This window comes from Lycorma delicatula, chromosome 2 (assembly GCF_047948215.1).
Source record: "Lycorma delicatula isolate Av1 chromosome 2, ASM4794821v1, whole genome shotgun sequence".
NCBI classification, from domain to species: Eukaryota; Metazoa; Arthropoda; class Insecta; order Hemiptera; family Fulgoridae; genus Lycorma; species Lycorma delicatula.
Window position 1 is genome coordinate 141,482,406 of NC_134456.1, and position 18,918 is coordinate 141,501,323.

The window sequence follows — 18,918 nt, forward strand, 5'->3', positions numbered from 1 at the left end:
CCGGAGGCTCCAAAGGCAGCTGGACTTAGTGGAACCGTGGCTCGACATGTGGAGAATCAGGGTCAACGGTGAAAAATCGGTGGCCGTGATGTTCACATGCAAGACACGAAAACCGACCAGAGAGCTGGAAATCTCAGGGGAGAAAATCCCTTTTGAGAAAACAGTTAAGTACCTGGGGGTGGTGTTGGACAGGCGGCTTACCTTCGGCGAACATGTAAATTATGCGACCCGGAGGGCTAAGGCCGCCAGAGCCTCGCTATACCCAGTGCTGAACAGTGCCAGCCCGTACCCACTGGCAACTAAGCTCCTCATTTTTCGGCTATACGTACTGCCGATTCTAACATATGCTTACCCGGCATGGGGGGCAATGTTGAGCTCCTCGCTTCAAAAGAAGATCGAGGCCGTCCAAAACATCGCGTTGCGGACGATCTTTGGAGCTCCGTGGTTCGTCAGGAACGCCACTCTCCGATCTGATGCGAGATTTCAATCCGTGTCCGAGGTGGGGGTGGCGCAGGCGCGCAGACTGTTCGGGAGAGCGGCTGTGTCCGAACACAGTCATCTTCGGGACATCTGCCGAGAGGACCCAACTCCGACAGTTGTAAGGAAGCGGCCTCACGCCGTACTGGACGAACCACCGTGATGGTGCGGTGCGGTAGCCGAAAATCGACAAACCAGGCTTAGGGGCCTCCATATCGCATGAGCCATAAACGGAATAGTGCGTCAGACGCGTTTCCGGGGTCGCGAGTTATATAGTTTGAAGACGTCAAACACGGTAAGTCGCGCATAAAACAAAAACGCGGTCTAAATTTAAAAAAAAACTTACAGTAAGACAAAATATCCCAGCAATTGCGACTCCTCCGGAAAAGGGGACGCATTGCTCCCTCCTTATAGCTAGTGCCCCGTTGTGGCGTATTCCTGCTAGCCTATTAAAGAGTTAGCACCGAAAGGACTTCAGTGGACGGTCTGAAGGGGAATTACGTCGGGAGGACAGGCTTTATAAGCCTAGCCTTCCGCGGTCGGCCCATGAAATGGGTTCGATAACGCTGGTTTAACAACGGATTGGAATGCAATTAAATCCGTCTTAAATTCACTAAAATAATAATAGACAAAACTTGAAAAATTAGATCCGAGATTAAAAAAATAACCCTTTTAAAAACAAGCCCGATTAGAATGATCCAGCAGCAAGGGACTCTGTCCAGGTTCTGCGATAAAGTAGGGAGTAATAGACTCCTGCCAACTTTGCATTCCATTCCATTCCATTTTATTTCAAATAAATAAATTAAAATAATGTAATCTAATCTAGCTTTGTTTATGATATTAGCCAAACCAAAAAATATTTTACTTACTTTCAGAACGCTTTATCTCTTCAATTTTTTTAATTTCTTTGATAGTATCTGTTTGAAAGAATATAGGTCTTAGATTGTAAAATATGTTTGTGCTTTTTTTATGATTGTTTGAGGAAACATTTAGCATACATACAAGGGGATGAATAAAAAAATTCTATTTATAGTTCCATCGAATGCATAAAGTAGATTCGGTCCTCTGTTCAGGTTTATTCGTGCACCTAGAATTTATTTATCAAGTTTCTAACAGGGTAGTAATCTTTATTTTGTTTCTGCTATTTACATAGCTGAACAGCTCGTTTTTAGATAGTTGTAAAAATATATTTAATTTTAAAATAAAAATAACAGGATGTGAGGAGGAAAATATTGATGCATATCTCCCAAGGACGAATGTTTATTCAACAGCAATAAGTGTGAATAACACCTAATACAACAAGTAGTTGTACCCGGCTCCCAAAGATTTAAAAACTACTATATTAGTATGATGAGCGCCAAAATACTTCCTCCTAATAACCAGATTTAGCACTTGCAAAGAAATGATCTTGATTTTTGTCATTTTTTTTGTTAAAATTTCTGTACGCCAGAACGAACAAATCTGAACTAATAGATCTGTACTGTATTAATATCTTATTTTCGTTATTTTAAATTTTCCCGGAGTTTTATCTGTATTTAGTTTTATTATGATCTTTATTATAAGTTTTCATAATTCAAATTAGGTATTGATACTATTACACAAAAATATTCGTTTTTTTGTGTAATTTTTCAACAGATTGTTACTGCTACATAACAATTCGCTGATCTGATTTAAATTATTCGACGGGTTTAAAAATTAGCACGTCGACAATAATGTTATTAAAAAACTATTTTGATTGAAATAAAACGAAAAAGAACAAAAAAATTATACCAAATATATTTAGTTAAAAAAATGTATACATTTCTATGTTTAAATGTATGTTTTGCTTTATTTTAGTGATTTACAAACATTTTCTGTAGTTAGGATTCATTAGAGTAAAACGATTATGTAGAATATTTTTTTTTTGTTCATCTAAGATAAATCCTAATATCTTATTATAGTGTTTTAAAGTGACGTTTAAAATACTGCAGCTATAAAAATTTTTAACTTCGTTAAATTTAAAAAAAAAAATAAATTATACGTACACGTTTTTAAATTCATCAAAATCATTTTATTTTTTGATGGATTAAAAATAAAAAAATACTACAAAATTACTCAGTAAGATTCAATTTAAAATTATCTACGCCAATTATGGAAATAGTGAACTAATTTTCCATCCCATTTGTTTTTATTCTTACACTGATACGTACAGCTTGAATTTAATAAAGACTGTTATTTTTTGTTATTTATTTTTTAGATTAAAACAGATTACTGACTTTTTTCCAAGTAGTTTCAAGAAATGCACTGCTTTAATATGATTTTATGTGCATATATTATCTATTAAATTAGATTTTGTTAGTTCAGAATTTTTTTTTAAATGAAAAAGCTAGTTTTACTTAAAAGTAGCATACTACGTTAAATATATACTATTACTAATATTATTTTAATTTTTTCTATTTTATAAATTAATTTTTATGAAAGTATAGTTTTTTGATACCTGCGCTTTTTTTGACCTCGGATCGGCGACTTGAACAATATCCTCCGGCGGCAGCCGCCAGGAGTTCCGCTCTATCGCCGCATGCATCGCCCTAAAACAAAAATATTATTTTATAATATATTTAAAAAATTCGTATTCAAAATCTTTTTCAATATTTAATTCTAACAATTTGAATTACCTGGTGTTTCTCTAGGTATGAGTTTTTATTTATTCCTCGTATCTTGAAGGGATCCCTCAATTAGAATTAAAAAAAGTGTTTAGTACCAAAATATTTAAAATGTTATTTGTTTTAATTCTTGTCGTTGAAATCTTTTAAGAAAATATTAAAAAGGATAAATAAATCACACCTTAAAATTAAAAAAATCTGACTTCCTTGTACGCCTATTAAATTACATATATTTTTCCTACATAATTTTTTTCCATTTTTTTGTTATTGAATTATTATTTATTGTAGGTTTTTTTACAATCAGAGGTTAATAAATCAATATATTTAAATTAAAAAAAAAGTTAAAAAAAGGAAATAAAGTCGGATTCGAACCGACGTGTCTTCTTGTAAGATCCAAATATTTCATTAATTAAACTTTTATTGTGCTATAATTCTGGAACCAATGAAAATAAGTACTACCTACGTCATATCGTTGAAAAGCTCTCAATGAGGGCTTATTACTGCAGTTAAGAAAATGTCTAAAATCCAAATCTTTTGGATTTTGGGCTTTTTGGACACCTTTGTCCAGTCGATTACAATCAAAAGGGGAGGTACACAAGTAGATGTTAAAAAAGTTCTAACTCCAAAATTTCTACATCCTACGGCTAATCGTTTTTGAATTATGCATTTTTGTACGCACAGACGTCACGCCGGAACTAGTCAAAATGGATTCAGGGATGGTCAGAATGGATATTTCCGCTGAAATCTGAAAACCGAAATTTTTCGTGATTACAATACTTCCTTGTACTAAAAGAAAATGGTTTTGAAGTTATTTAAAATTCTGTTTTTTTTTGTTTTTTTTTAATTTCATTTACTAAAATTATTATCTAAATCGCATCCTCAGCCATAAAAAGCAAAATGGGGACTCTTGAGCCCCTGAACTAAACGACTGAGTCCCGACGAAGCCGTCTCTCTGGGGTGTCCCCGTTAGAGGCGAAGCACAAAGGATCGAGTCTCAGTTGCTGGGTGATGGAGGCCAGGAACGGCATAGCCGGACTCGGCATTTCCCTCGTCTGGTGACTAGAGGCAAAGGTACCTTCTGAAACCGTGTTAATGTTTAATTGGGGGTCTGGTTCCGGGAGGTAGGGGGAAAAACCAGAAAAAGCGAACACAAAAAGAAAAAATACTGGCTGGCTAATCTTTTATGGAATCACTGTTACTGAAAAAGAATGTTTCTTGTAAATTTTCTGTTGTAAACCTTCAAAGATTATTGATAAAATATATCCTCACCGTGATAATTTCTTTTTTAAAAAGTGGAGTAGGTTTGATTTTTTCCCATTACGGTTTTCTTAATTGCATCCTGAACCAGTTAAATGTCTAAAATTTATTTGTGTCAACAGTAGTTGGCCATATGTAAATAAATGTGTAAAGACATAATTAAGATTTTTAAACAGTGTAAATTATTGATACTTAATCTCGCACAAACAGAAAACGGACGAAAGTCGACAGAATTGGCGTACATCATTGTGATCATAAATTGAAATAATGAGTTACGGGTTCAGTTTTGGATAAAATGAAAGAAAATCAAAATAAAACGGATTCTTACCAATTTATAGACGAACTATGGTTTTATTAACTGAATATAGAAAGAGGTCTTTATGAAACAGTACAATACTTATCTATCGAAGAATAAATTGAAACAGAATGATTTCTGTTTTAAAATTGATTTAAGTGTTATTTTCTGCCTTTCCTATATTGATTTTCAACAATCTCAGTGCTAAAAGTAGTTTTGAGAATGGAGGTAATACGAAACGCGTCAGCTACAAATGTTAGAGTGACAGTACTAAGAAAGGCAGAAAATATTGCTCAAATCAATTATGATTACCCTAGCGGAAACATAAAATATTGTGAAAATTTCTATTTCATTTTACTGAAACTTTCTGTTTCAGAATGTTTTCATCAAAATATCACTACATAAAAAAATAACATTAATATATAATAACATTGTTCGATTTAAAACATCCTTTTTTGACCAGTTTTAGAATTTTCTAGAAAATTACAATTATATCTTCTGGAAAGTAAGTTACAATAAAGGTTTTGTTTAAACAAAAAGGTATCTGAAAAAATGTCCTCGAAAAAGAATATTTCTCCTAGTAAAAGAGATTTGATCTTGTATTACAGTAAATCCTTAATAAAAAATTACAATTTCGCTTACTTACCAAATTTTGAAAAAATAATATCTCTTATAATTTCTCTAATATTTCAAGAATTGTTTACTCAATTTTGATACATAAATTATGTCATTTTCTAAATTCTTTTTTTGCAGAAACAATAAAACTATTTCTTATAGATGTACAGGTATAACGTAAATTAGTCAAGAACTCAGAATACTTTGACCAAAAAAAATACAATATCTCTATAGTTTTTACATTAATACTCACCCGATAAGTTTTTTCTTGATAAATTTTTGTTTAAAACATTATTTAAAATTCAATAATGTACAGGTAAAATAATCATTCAGATCATCCGAGCCAATTTTGAATTTTAAGCAAACATCGGTATAAGCAAAAACACTAACATTATAATTTATATACAGAAATTACCATTGTCTTAAATATCGAAACATCAAGTAAAAATCTTTTCAAAATTTTTATTTGTTATAGGGTTTCACCTTTATCAAGAATGACGCCGGAGAGAGTTTGTCCACACCGAAAGACTTATTTATTCTGACTAACTTGCAAATCGATATTTCAAAATTTTTTAAATTGTGTAAAATATAAAATCAATAATATTTTTGATGAAATAAAGCTACATATCGCCGCAGAAATAAATGTTCTTAATGAATATAGTTTTTTCTCGGTAAATATGTGAAAATCTTCATACATAATTTCATGTTTTTCACTTGATAATGTGTACTTGAAATATAAAATGTAAAATAAAATATACTACAGCTTGTTTTGATAGTAAATACTTTTATGTACTATACTTTTATTTAAGTACTGAAGATGAAACAATTTTTTTAAATACCATCACTTCATTAAAAAAAATAAAAGTATTTACAATCGTTTAGTTACAATATTAGTTGAGTAGGAAGAAAATATTTAAGTTTTATTAAAACTTTAATAATTTTTTTCTCGAAATAATTGAAGAAAATATTTTACAAATTAAAATAGTAATCTTGGATTGTTTTATAGCGTACTTTGACTTAGGCTTATGTAAAATTTCTTAAAAATAAACTTCTAAATCACAATTTCTATTAAATATTTGTTTTTCTAATCACTTATTAATAATAATTGTTCTTGCCTAGCTTTAAACGGAATATAAACGTAATAATTTTTCCGTTTATATTACATTTTCTAAGATATATTCCTATTTTATTCACAAATAATTTTCATTATTGATTGTAAAAAAAGTACGTAATAAAAAGAACCAGAATTCTTTTTATTCATTTTCTTACAGTTTTTCTATTTTTTTTTTTTGCAGCAAGTTAGAAAGTGTGAATGATACAAATATGCTTTATTTCGATTGCTATATTTCAAAAATGAAATTCTTTTTTTATAAACTAATGTACTTTCTGGTGAAAAGTACATTAACTATCATATACAAATTAATATTATCCTGTAACGTAATTATAACATCTTTTTACAAATTATTTTGAGGCTGACACGTAATATTTTAATGTTTTTTTGTTACATTTTTAAATATAAAAAAAAATTTCAGCATATTTCTGAATATGAATTACAATTTTTTAATACCTGTAAATTTTAAGATCTTATCCAATTACAACTTAAATTTACAAAAAAATTACCCGCTGATTGAATTAAAAGTTAAAAAAAATTTAAAAACCCATGAAAATATGATAAATAATTAATTATATTTTGACATCCTGCAGAACATCTCTAACCTAAGATAGGCTAGAAAATCTTACTGGTAGAGACTAAAATGTCTAAAATCGATTACCGTGATAGAATAAATATTTAAAACATGGGTTTATATTGGTAACATTTAGTTATTAGCGAGATAATCTGTAAACTTTTATATTTTAATTCAGTTTAATTAATATGATTTCATGAGATCTATGTCACTTGTATTTAGTTTCATCTAATAATTCGATGAGAATTACCAATAATGTAGTTTCAGCTTAAAAACGTAGTTTTAAAATTATACCGGTGAGTAATAATAATAAAAATAGATAATACGTCTAATATTTTGTTATTACTAAATCTTACCACTTACTTAGGACGTTGTTGTTCAGATTCAGCCTTTTCTACCATGTTTAAATTATTATTAAATTGATGATATCCTTTTCCCACAAACCGCTTTATTTAACACCGCTTTTTAACACTGATTTTTTTTTAAATTTCACAGAAAATAATAATCTTTTACTTTTAGAATGATATTTATAATATTAAATAACATTTTTCAGTTTTAACAATTATATTTCGGTTGTAAATTTCTATCACCACCAGTCGCGAAGTAACTTTAAAATAATTGTGACGGCTCGTACTGCTGCTGGTTCTCGACTGACCTTTTAGGAAATACCAAATGCCTGAATAGCGTGTCTACGTGTCTATAAACGGGTCAGATGAAATATTTGTCTCTTTTTTTCTTTTCTTTTTTTTTTATAAGTTGAACATGAAATTTCATCCTATATCTCTATCAAATTTCTTTTATAATATAAATCACATTTTATATATATAGTTAGCATTTGCTACTTAATCTTGTCTTCTTTTATTGCAATAAAAAATATTGATTGTAGAAAAAAATTTATATTAAATTTAAAAATAAACCACTTCCCTTATATAAATTACACTAGTCGCTCTAAAGCTTCGACGATGAGTTTAATACTTTAATAATGATGACAACAAATTAAGGGTGGTTATTAATCCTCAGCAGGTTTTCTGTTAGCATGCACACATTTAATTTTATTACTGGAATTTTTGTTCAAAAACCAAAAAAAGTAGTTTACAGCTTTCTACCTATGTGGTATAATCTATACGATTTGAAACGAACAAAAAAAATTCAAAAATATATTTTTTATTAAGTTTTTAATAAATAAACCTTTTTACTGTCTTCCTCCAATTTGGATGGGTTTTTTTTTATTTGTTAAAAATTTTCACAAGTAGCTTTTTCGTTTCGAAATGGTAATTAAAAAAAAATGTTTGTTTGCGTTTTGATAAGCTGAATAAGAAAATTATATAGAAAATAAAAGTAACTATTATTAAAAGGAATACGTAAATTTTATTCTTTTTCTACAAAGTAAACGTATCTAATTTAAATAAGTTAAGAAAAAAATCAATATACAAGTTAATAAATTCTATAATAAGATGATGTTCTTATGAATAAGAATAGCTTCCCGTATTACTCTGAATACCAAATTTCGGTAAGAGGAAGAGAGACCGACAAAGGACAAGGTGGAATTACGAAATTGTGAGACAGTGGTATAAAGAAGCTCGGTATAGAAGTGTGCAGAGAAATGGAATAGGCCTTTGGCAGTAGGATGACTGATTTTCAAAATTATTGTAATGTTATATAGAAATACTATAGTTTAATTTAATTTTTTTTGTATTGAGAGAAAAGCAAGCTGTGATGCTATTATGTTAATGTGCTCACCAATAACTTATTTCTTTTTTTTTTATAGAATTATTATTATACATTCTGCTCCTCTGGGGTGATATATTTAACAGAAAATACGCACAAAACATTTCTTATGAAATAAAAATTAGATTCTATTCCACTTAATTCAACGTGAATAATGATAACGGGATTCTATTACCGACTAAAAATTCTATTTACTTTTGATAAAAATTGTTTAGATACCATATTCATTGTAATTGGAAGGATTCCTTAATGTACTTAATTTAACGTAAATAAATTATTCTCTTAAACTATAATTACTTTAGATTTTTCTATTTCAGCTTAAAACTATTTTCTTCTTCATTAATAATTATAAAATATTCAATTTTTTTCCTGATGTGTACGTTTTAATCTGTTCAATTAGTGATCAGTAAGCAACCCCACTCCCATGGATTAGTGAGATGAGGATGAATGACGTGTAAATGAGGTGTACTCTTGTACAGACAGGCTGACCATTCCTGAAATATATGGTTCAATTGAATTCCAACCACCAAAGTACACCGGTATCCACTGTCTAGTATTCAAATCGGTATAAAAGTATCTAATCTTTACTAGGATTTAAACCTCAGAACATTCGACTTCGAAAATCAGCTGTTAAACAGTTGACGTTGCGGCGACGAGTTTATCAGTAGACCAACCCGGTGGGAAAATATTTAAATTTATTTTATGCTGTTTGTTATCATACGTCATACTAAAGAGCACGCTAAGTATTGTTTAATTTATTTTTTCAATCTCTTTTTCTTGTCTTTCTTAAAATCTGGAATAGCAAATATTTTGTTCTGACCAGTATTCGGTCCACTTTTCTTTGTCTTTGCGGAATTTTGGAACCTCTGATATTCTGAATCATTCCACTGTTTGTTGTTGAACACTGCCGGTTATATGTTGTGTTCTTTAATGTTCTCATCTACTTCGTTATACAAGTTTAATTGTGTATCAACCTTTAAATTTATTAGATTTACTTCAAATTTATTTTTTAAAAATTATTATTGTCAACATTTTAGCAATTTTTTGAATAAATGCACTTAATCGGTAATAATACTTGAATTATTATGTATAAATATGAAAATTAAAAAACTAGACACGTCTATTATAACAATAATTTAATTATGTTATTTTTTACTTTTTAACTATATATATTTAATATTCTTATGTAGACCTATATTTTTAACAATAAAATACTGTATACAACGAAAGCACTTTAATTTCAGATAAAAATTAGAATAAGACATCTTATATGCAATTAAAATTGTATTTTTGTTACATTTGCGCTGATTTTATTTATTTATTTTTTTCATACACTTCTGGCACTATTATTTCAGACAATTATTTTTGTTTAACAAATTCAACAAAAGAAGTAGGATTTCAATTCTTTCCATATTTATTTCATTTTATATATGTTTAAACCTTTTATTTAAATTTACCGATTTAGATGATTATGATGGTCCCGTTGCAACTTAAGCGGAAAATCTTTTAAACTAGAAGTTATATTCTCTACGTAGACGATTTGAATACATTTTACATTTCCTTTTATTTCCGCTACAATTGCTTGGATTATTTTGTTATAGTGACTTATAGTTTGATCCAATTCTGATATTTTAATTAATTTTTATCCAAAATATTTTTACAAAGTTTTTTTAGTAAACTTGGTAAAAAAAATAATACGCAATCTAGCATTTCAGACAGCCTTTGTTGAAATTTGTTAGAAGTCTATTTATGTCGTTTCTTTGTATTCTGTTTTGTTATTTCATATCAAAAATTCGTTAAAAATAAACTTATTTATTTCCTCATTCCAGACAACTTTATCTCACGTTAGATTGCAGTTGTTTCATGTCGTCTGTTTGTGTTTCATTTCTTAGTTCTATAAAGACGCAGATCTCTTATCTTTGCCTTTCTTGCGAGCAGTTTTTTTTTTTCATATGGGCAGGATATTTTTAGGTCTGTCCGTACTTTAAACAATATAATAACAAAAAGTATAAAATGAATTAACTTTCCAAAAAAATAAAACAAACTTTAAAAAATTGTGGTAAAGACTATAAAACATATGCTTCTTCAAAATTGTTCTTTTAGCTTTAGCTTGAATGAAATTGATAGAAATTAACTGTTATCAAGTTATGTTTGGCCATTTGTTTTTAACAGAAAACCTATTTTAGTCGAAATTTAGTGAAACACACACCCACTCACTCTCTCTCTCTCTCTCTCTCTCTCTCTCTCTTTCTCCGTCTGTATATATATATATATATTATATATATATTGTTTTCAGTGGAGCTCAGTTTGTTGTCGATTTTATTATTCTTTTGAACTTAATTTTATCCATATTAATAAGGATTATAATATATTTATTACATATATATTAATATATATGTGTATTATATGGTTCTGTATCGGTTCCATATCAGTATTATGCAGTCTAAATTGTTACAAAATACAAAAGGAGTAATAAGAAAAAATACAAAAAGGAGTAATACAAATGGAGTAATAGACATTATAAATGTTCATACATAAACATGTATTGTAGAAATTTATATATTAGCAAATTTTATCTGATTCTCAGCTTCGTGAGTATTATATTAATTTGGCTTTTCGGTCACAAAAAACTTTAATTTATAAATTAAGGCTAAGTTTTAAAAAAAGTTTTAAAAAAATTCTACGACTAAGCATCCCATCTTTTTGTTAAAACCCAGGTGTGTGGTTAATTATTCATAAATTTTTTTTAGAACAATAATAATAAATTCAACATTTTTTCGGGTCTTTATCACAGAAATATCAATTAATTTCTTTTCAGTTATTTCTGTAGCATAGAAATAGTATGTCAGATCCCTTTTTTCCGAAAAATATACGAAAATTATGCAGTCTAAAATGTAATTAATTAATTATTCTCTCGTTTTTATGCGGAAAAATTATTAAATATAAATATATATACATATATATATTTATTTAGAGATGCGGTATAGTTTTAAAAAAAAAAAGTAGTCATTTATTCTTAAAAAAAGCAGTCGTATCTATTTTTGTCAAACCAGATGAAACGGCTTTTTCTATAATACTAAATTACAAATTAAATTTCCTTAAAAATTAATCACAAGTAGTTTTTTTTTAATAATCATAATAATAAAAATTTAATAAGACAAAATTTCTACTTCCTTATATAACGACCAATTAAATATTTTCCAATCCTCAAAGAATTGTTGTTTTACTCTGTATTGATTTTATTTATGAAGTATTGTCCCGTATTTTCGTGAACATTTCATACACTTTTTTTTTATAAGTTATTATGGATTATAACCATTTCTCTTCTGATTTATTAATTTTGTATTAGTGATGCTTTGATTAATGGTTTTCCCACGGTTATTCTTCATCCTTCCATGTAGCTGCTGGAGTAGACATTTTTTCATAATCCGTGGATTAGCACAATGAAAAATTTCTACGTTATTTATTTACTTAATAAATATTATTTACGGAACTGAATAAAATATTCATTTACGATGTTTGGAAAAACAAAAGGCTTCATACATTGTTTAATTATTTAATTATATAAGCTTTTTTGTACACCTCTAATTTTTGAATGTATATTTAGTGATTATATTAAACATAATTTCTCTTCTTAATACTTGTTGAATCTGTAATAGATTACTTTTCGTAATTTTTTTGTTTTTAATTTATTTACGTTTTTATAACAGATAAATTATTTATAAACGGTTATTTTATTCAGTATAAATAAATTCTTAAACAAATATTTTCGTGAATATAATATTACCTTTCTTATTATATTGTTGTGAAAAGTGAATTTATGAATTTTTAATTAAATTTATAAATATCACATGTAGTGGCCGGTTAATATTTAAAATAGAATAATTTTTATTTAGACATAAATCACGTGATAATATTTATGCAGTTGAAATTGTTAGTTATCGCACGCATTCCGGTTGTGTGTTAATTGACGTTATTAGTAGCGTTTTAAATAATTCCCGACCAACTTGTCACGCACCCTATGAATTTAAATACGATTACTGTAGACTGGGAACTACTGGATATGGAAGGCGTTATTTATTTGCATATTAGGGGAGCTCGCGGTACAAACTGCGAAGGGAGGGGGAATCGGTGTGGAGCAACCGGGGGCTGACAAGGGGTACCTGCTCTGCTACTATGCTTGCTGTTGCTTGTGCAGAGCCCGGGTCAGCCCGGGACCCCTTGCCTTGATTCTCTCTCTCTCTCAATTTCTCTTGCCACCCTCTATTCACCCTTAACGTTCCTGACGTTCGCTACAACAACCGATACTACTCAAATACAGCCAATGCCAGACTGAGATGCGTAGATATATATCGATACGTGTAAATAAGTTTAGCAATTTCGATCGGTATTAACTTACTATAAAAAACAAAGCCGAATAAAACAAAAAAAAATTTGTATTTTAAATTAATAAAAAAAATTATTTAAAAAAAATTTATTTCTTCTAATTTCTAACAAAGTTTTATTTAAATATAAGTTACAAAATTTTCAGTGAACGAACTATTTTCTAACGAAATTTAATTTATAAGTTTAATTTCAAACGGTATAAAAAAAATAAAAATAAATATATCCGTGAGAATATTTGTTTGAAAATGTATTTATACCGGATAAAATAATCGCCTTAAGTGATCTCTACCTGTTATAAAAATTCAGATAAATTAAAGGTAAAAAACTGAATGAAACCTATCACAGATTCAACAAGTTTTAAGATTCAGTTTTCAGATATCGATCCCGTGATTCGCATAACTCGCAGAAAGTTTATTATCTTGATTTTAAATAAAAAAATTAGTGGGAATGATTTAATTTCAAAATAAATGCATATATTAATTTTACTTTGGTATATTATTTCGATATTTTTAGAGTCGTTTTGAAATTAATTTCATTTTTCTTTATTACTGGTCACTTAAGAAAAAGAAGCAGAATTTTAAATTCAATTAAGCAAAAAGAAAGCTTATCGTATAGATCAATGTGAATTTTATCGATTTAATGCACTACAAAGGTGTAATAACTGAAACTAGCAACTCTTTTAAATTCAGGGAATAAGAGAAACTAACAAATAATTTAACGAAGAATAATGAAAAATTTTCTTTGAGTTTTTTGTTATAGCTGCAAAATTATAACGGTGAGATTATGAGATAATTACCTTATTATGTAGTACAATAAAGATTGAAGAATCCAGAAAGAAGAGGCAGATTGCTTAGTATGTCAGATGTAGAGAAATATTACCATTCAATCATTATTAAAGAAACATTGATTTGTTAAAACTATGAATAGGAAATAGCAGAAAATAGAAGAACAAGGGAATTTAAGCAAAGCAGAAAACGAGTACCGTGAAGCGTCTCGCCTATAGAGGTCGCAAAACAAAAATATTTTTTAAAGATATATTCTATTTACGTGATTAAAAACAGTTAAAATTTGTACGTATCGATAATATGTTTTGAATTTATTATTGTGATCACTATTTTTAAATATTTTATCTCAAAAAAAATTGTGTGTTCACATGCATGTGAGAATATGATTGTGTATTTTATTTTACTCACATCTGTTGATTGATGAGGATATACTGTAATAAACTGATAACAAAGTTAAAAATTGTTTTATACTCTAAGATATTTTATAAGTTGCGTTGTAGAGGAAAGTTGTCTCATATAAATGCAAATTATTTATAGTAGATGTGACACTTCATTCATTTCTTAAATTTAAACATTTTTATAAAAGTTGAAACGGTAAAGGGTTTTTAGATTTTGGGGTGTTATAATATTTATACACCAAATAAAAAGTTGTTGTCGGTAAAAAATTGATTCCTCTCAGAATCTTTGCATTTCTCGATGTTGTGACGCCTCATAAAAATGAAAACACTAAAATCTACATTAAAAAATATCGTATTTATACATGATTGAGTCCACATTCATAAAATTTATTATAAAAATTTGATTATTAGGAAGGTTTAGTTTAATTTAAATTAAAAAAAAAAGTGTATTGAAGAGGTGCTTTATTCTGAAAGAGCTTTTATTGCGTAAGATTTAATGAAAAGTATACGCCTTAGTGTTTAAACTCGAACTACGACTTTTATTGCTAGCTGTTATTAGTAATACAGTATATACAGTTCATTGATAAATAGAAAACCACTAATAATAGATTTGGCTGTGTGTTCATCATTTCCCGCTTCAGAATTTCATAATCAGTCGGTTTTTAAATGTTCATAACACCTTTTAAAGAATATCGCAAAGCAAAAAAACATGAAGGTGGAATGTCGGAACAGTGTGGAAAATCCATATCCTAAGATCGTAGATAACACATCTTTGGAATAAATCATGTACAAAAAATTGTTACATACTTTCACCTGTTTTTCATAAATCTTGTGTTCACTTGAACTTCACTCTCTCTGCATTTACAATCTTTCTTTTGCCAGACAATTAGTTATGTTCAATGAAATGAAATAAGTATATAAGTTATGTATTTCAATAAAATAAGGGCCAATTGTAAATAACGAAGTAGCATATCTACCTCAAGTAGTATCTTCTAATGAGGATTTAGCCAAATATATATATATGTAACTAATTTGGATATTTGCACCGGCTACACAATTCCTAATTCCAGAGGAAATCAAAACCTTTTATCAGTTATTTCATTAATTTTTGGAGAAAGCGCAATTTTTCCAGCAAATATTTAGGCCTGTTAAAAATAATCAACGATCAGTAATGTAACTACTTCTTTCATCTGGATAAAAATGCTCCGATCTCCCAAGTGATTGTGGGTCTTAAGGCTTGATTTGGGTGTTCTTATTGGTTTCGTATTCCGGTTCCCCAAACGTAGTTAGTTCTGTTAAATTTTCTTATCATTGATTTCTTTTCTCTGATCTTCGGTTCTGCGATTATAGATCAGACCAAATTATGATTTCTCCTGTCTCAATGAAGATGACGCAGGGCCTGTGCAACCACTATACCTTGGTAAAAGGAGAGCCGTGGGACTGTTATATATTTGGTGGCTGTATCTGTCAAATGGCTGAAGTGCCGATCAGGTAAAGCTGAGTCTCGTAGTGTTTAATAGATACAAATACATTAGGCTAATCTAATCTTGGGTCAGTTACAGAACTTTCTTGAAACATTGATTACATAATGATTGTATAATCATGTACTCATGTACTGATGGGATGAAAGTTATTACTCATAACTTTAATTGCATCTTTATGGTACTTATCACATCTGTTATATACATCAGCTATAAAATCTTAACAAAAATGCCATCGGTTTCTTTCCAAAACATACTCACAAATTATTGTTGTAAAATTTACTTCATCTAAACAAAAAATTCTCTTTAGATGTTACTACTCGTATTATACAAAATTTCTACGATTATGATTATTCTTTTTTAACTACTCATTGCAAAATAGTTTTTAACTCCATTATATAAATTAACGAGAACTTTACATTAAATGCGTAAAAATTCTTAAAGTGTTTCTCTATTTTTCTCCTTTTTGAGACTGAAAATATATAGAATGATTCACAAAGAATGTAAGAAATTTTCAGAACATGTTTTACTGATGAAAATAAATAAGAAAGTTCATACAAACAAAGGTTCAGAAATGTTTCTTTCGCGAAAGTTAGCTGGCGAAAGATTTCGCCCTGATCTGCGTCTTCGGTAAAATTAAGCCAGACTGTAGTTCTTGGGACTCAAATTATAGGGTAAATTTAGAGATTTTACATAAAATCTGACTTGAAAAATTGAAAAAAAACAGTTGGTAGTAGAACTGTATTTTTAGTAGTTTTCCAGAATTGTGGAGTAAAATACAAAAAATTGAGTCGAGATAAAAATCTGTTTTATATTTAGCGTAAAATAATTTTGTCAGATGAGTATTAGACACATAAAGGTTTTAAACAAAACTGGTAGAGAATTTGATTTTGAGTAAATGGATTGACTAAAGTTCGGAAATTAAATACCAGTGTAAAAATGTTGAAGTTTATTAAAAAAAAAAAACAAATCAAAATGTGGGAGATTTCAGCTAGGTATTAAACGGATAAAATTCTCAACATTAAAAAAATGAAGAATTACTAGTGGTTATCTGTAAAGTAAAGAACATTTCATTGTAAAAAAAATTATGAAAAATTAAAAATATCTTTTACTTCTCTTAAACTACGTACCTCATACTACTTCTCTATGTAATCGCTACATGGAATAAGAAATTTATCGTAGCGATAACCAGCTTCAAATACCCTCGACGTATTCTTCTGCCGCCAGTCCATTTAGCCACTGATTAACAGCATTTTTAAGTTCATTGTCACCCGTGAACTGCTTACCACTCAAAAATTCTTTCAATTTCACAAAAAAAATGGTAATCAGAAGGACCTAAGTCCGGACTATATGGTGAGTGATCGTAAATTTTCTATCTAAATGTTCTCAGTAAATCAGGTGTCGGACCCGCAACATGTGGACCTGCATTATCGTGCAACAGGATGACGCCGTCGGTCAGCCGCCCAGGTCGCCGATTTTGAATGGCGCGCCGTAACTTATGTAGAGTTGCTTCGAAATGCAAAAGAATTTATAGTCGTTCCACGTGGTATGAAATAAATCAGCAGTATGCCAAACCGATCCCAAAAGACTTGCCATCATTTTGCGTCCAAACGACTGTGGCTTAACCTTTGTCGGTCTGGTCTGGTTGGTGATAGAGGGTGACGTCATTTACTTGACTGCCGTTTTCTCTCTGGCTTGTAACACGAAATCCATATTTCATCGGTTGGTAACGCTTGAATTAAGGAAATCATCATCTTTTTCTGTGTAGCGCATCAGAAATTCCAAAGCAGGACCCATTCGAATTTTTTGTGACGTTCCGTTAAGATGTGCGGCACCCGACGTGCACAAACCTTTCTGAAACCTAAATCTTCGTGAACAATGCGACCGATAACAGCTCCTGAAACATCAGGAAAAAGAAGGAACAGGTGGGGAAATCGTTGTGCGACGATCTTTTCTGATCTCATCATCGACGCGTTTCAGCAAATCCTCGGTGATTATCGAGAGCCTCCATGAACGTTCTTCATCGTGCAAATTAATTCTGTTATTTCTAAACCTTTCATATCACTTTCGGACGTTTCTTTCATTCATTAGATTATCACCTTACACAACAATCGACTGCCTATGAATTTCAGACGGCTTAACGTTTTGATGGTTTAAAAACCGTATGACTCCACGTATTTCACAGTCGGCGGCAACATCGATTTTCCTATTCATTTTATAACGTAATAACTCACGCGTAATCAAAGATACTACAAGGCGACAACTTACAAACAACAATGCAGAGTGTGCATTACTAGTGAGGCCATGAACGACACAGATTCGCCAACCTTAAGGAGAGTAATTTCCCAGCGGTCTTTATTTTAGAGATATCCCTCGTAAATATTTTAGGAAAGTAAAGAATCCTGTTAAAAAACTGTGTATATTTATATTTTTTTTCTTTATAATAAATATCGACTATCAGCGGTCTTTTTGTTTTCAAACCTATAGAATAGGTTAAAAAATAATTTTTTTAAAAATGTATCTACTTGATATCCATTGTGCGTAAAAAGCATTGCTAATTATAAAACGCATATCTAGATTTTTTCCATTCGGGTGGGGTAAGAAGGACTGTATAAGCGGTTGTACGAAAAAAACATTCTGGCTTTCCCTCGGGGACGGTCACTTGGAAAACAGATTGTCCTGATTGTTTGAAAAAGGAAGGTCTTGCTTTGCTCTCTCTCTCCATATCCTGTTCTGTTTTTTATTCTTTTTAAAGTCATTCTTTTTACTAATCACTCCTGTCTCATCTTACGTAGCCACAATCTTTGACGTAGGATTTATAAGCATATTTTTTTCCATTTCGTATTCAGTAGTCTTTTGTATGATTTATCAAAAATTTTACGACAAATAATTTTTTTAAACATATTCTATAAAGTTAAGATAATAGGTTTATATATACATATATTTTAACCAGTTATTACTGATTTTGAAATACTTATTTGGGTCACATTCCATTTTTGATAGTTTTGTTTCCTAAAGTATAATGTGATATGATATTTTGTAAAATTTTGTTGAAACATTAGTTACATGGAATGTAATAAAAGTTTATTATTATGGACTAGCGGATAAAAATAATAATAACAGTAATATTAGAAATTTATGTAAAATAAAAACTCTAGTAGAATAGTTT

At 29.5% G+C, this 18,918-nt stretch overlaps 1 protein-coding gene across 19 annotated transcripts in view; it reads right to left on the minus strand.

Annotated features, from left to right (window-relative positions):
• Positions 1-18,918, minus strand: part of LOC142319274 (inactive dipeptidyl peptidase 10) — a 362,606-nt gene that overhangs the window by 194,227 nt on the left and 149,461 nt on the right. For 16 of the 19 annotated variants that reach the window (XM_075356364.1, XM_075356358.1, XM_075356366.1 and 13 more), the window contains one exon: positions 2,954-3,044. In XM_075356364.1, the coding sequence (XP_075212479.1) occupies positions 2,954-3,040 (87 nt within the window). In that variant the 5' untranslated portion in view covers positions 3,041-3,044. Of the gene's footprint in view, positions 1-2,953; positions 3,045-7,327; positions 7,669-18,918 lie in introns of those variants that run through there. The other 3 variants (XM_075356353.1, XM_075356354.1, XM_075356367.1) reach the window with 3 other exon arrangements.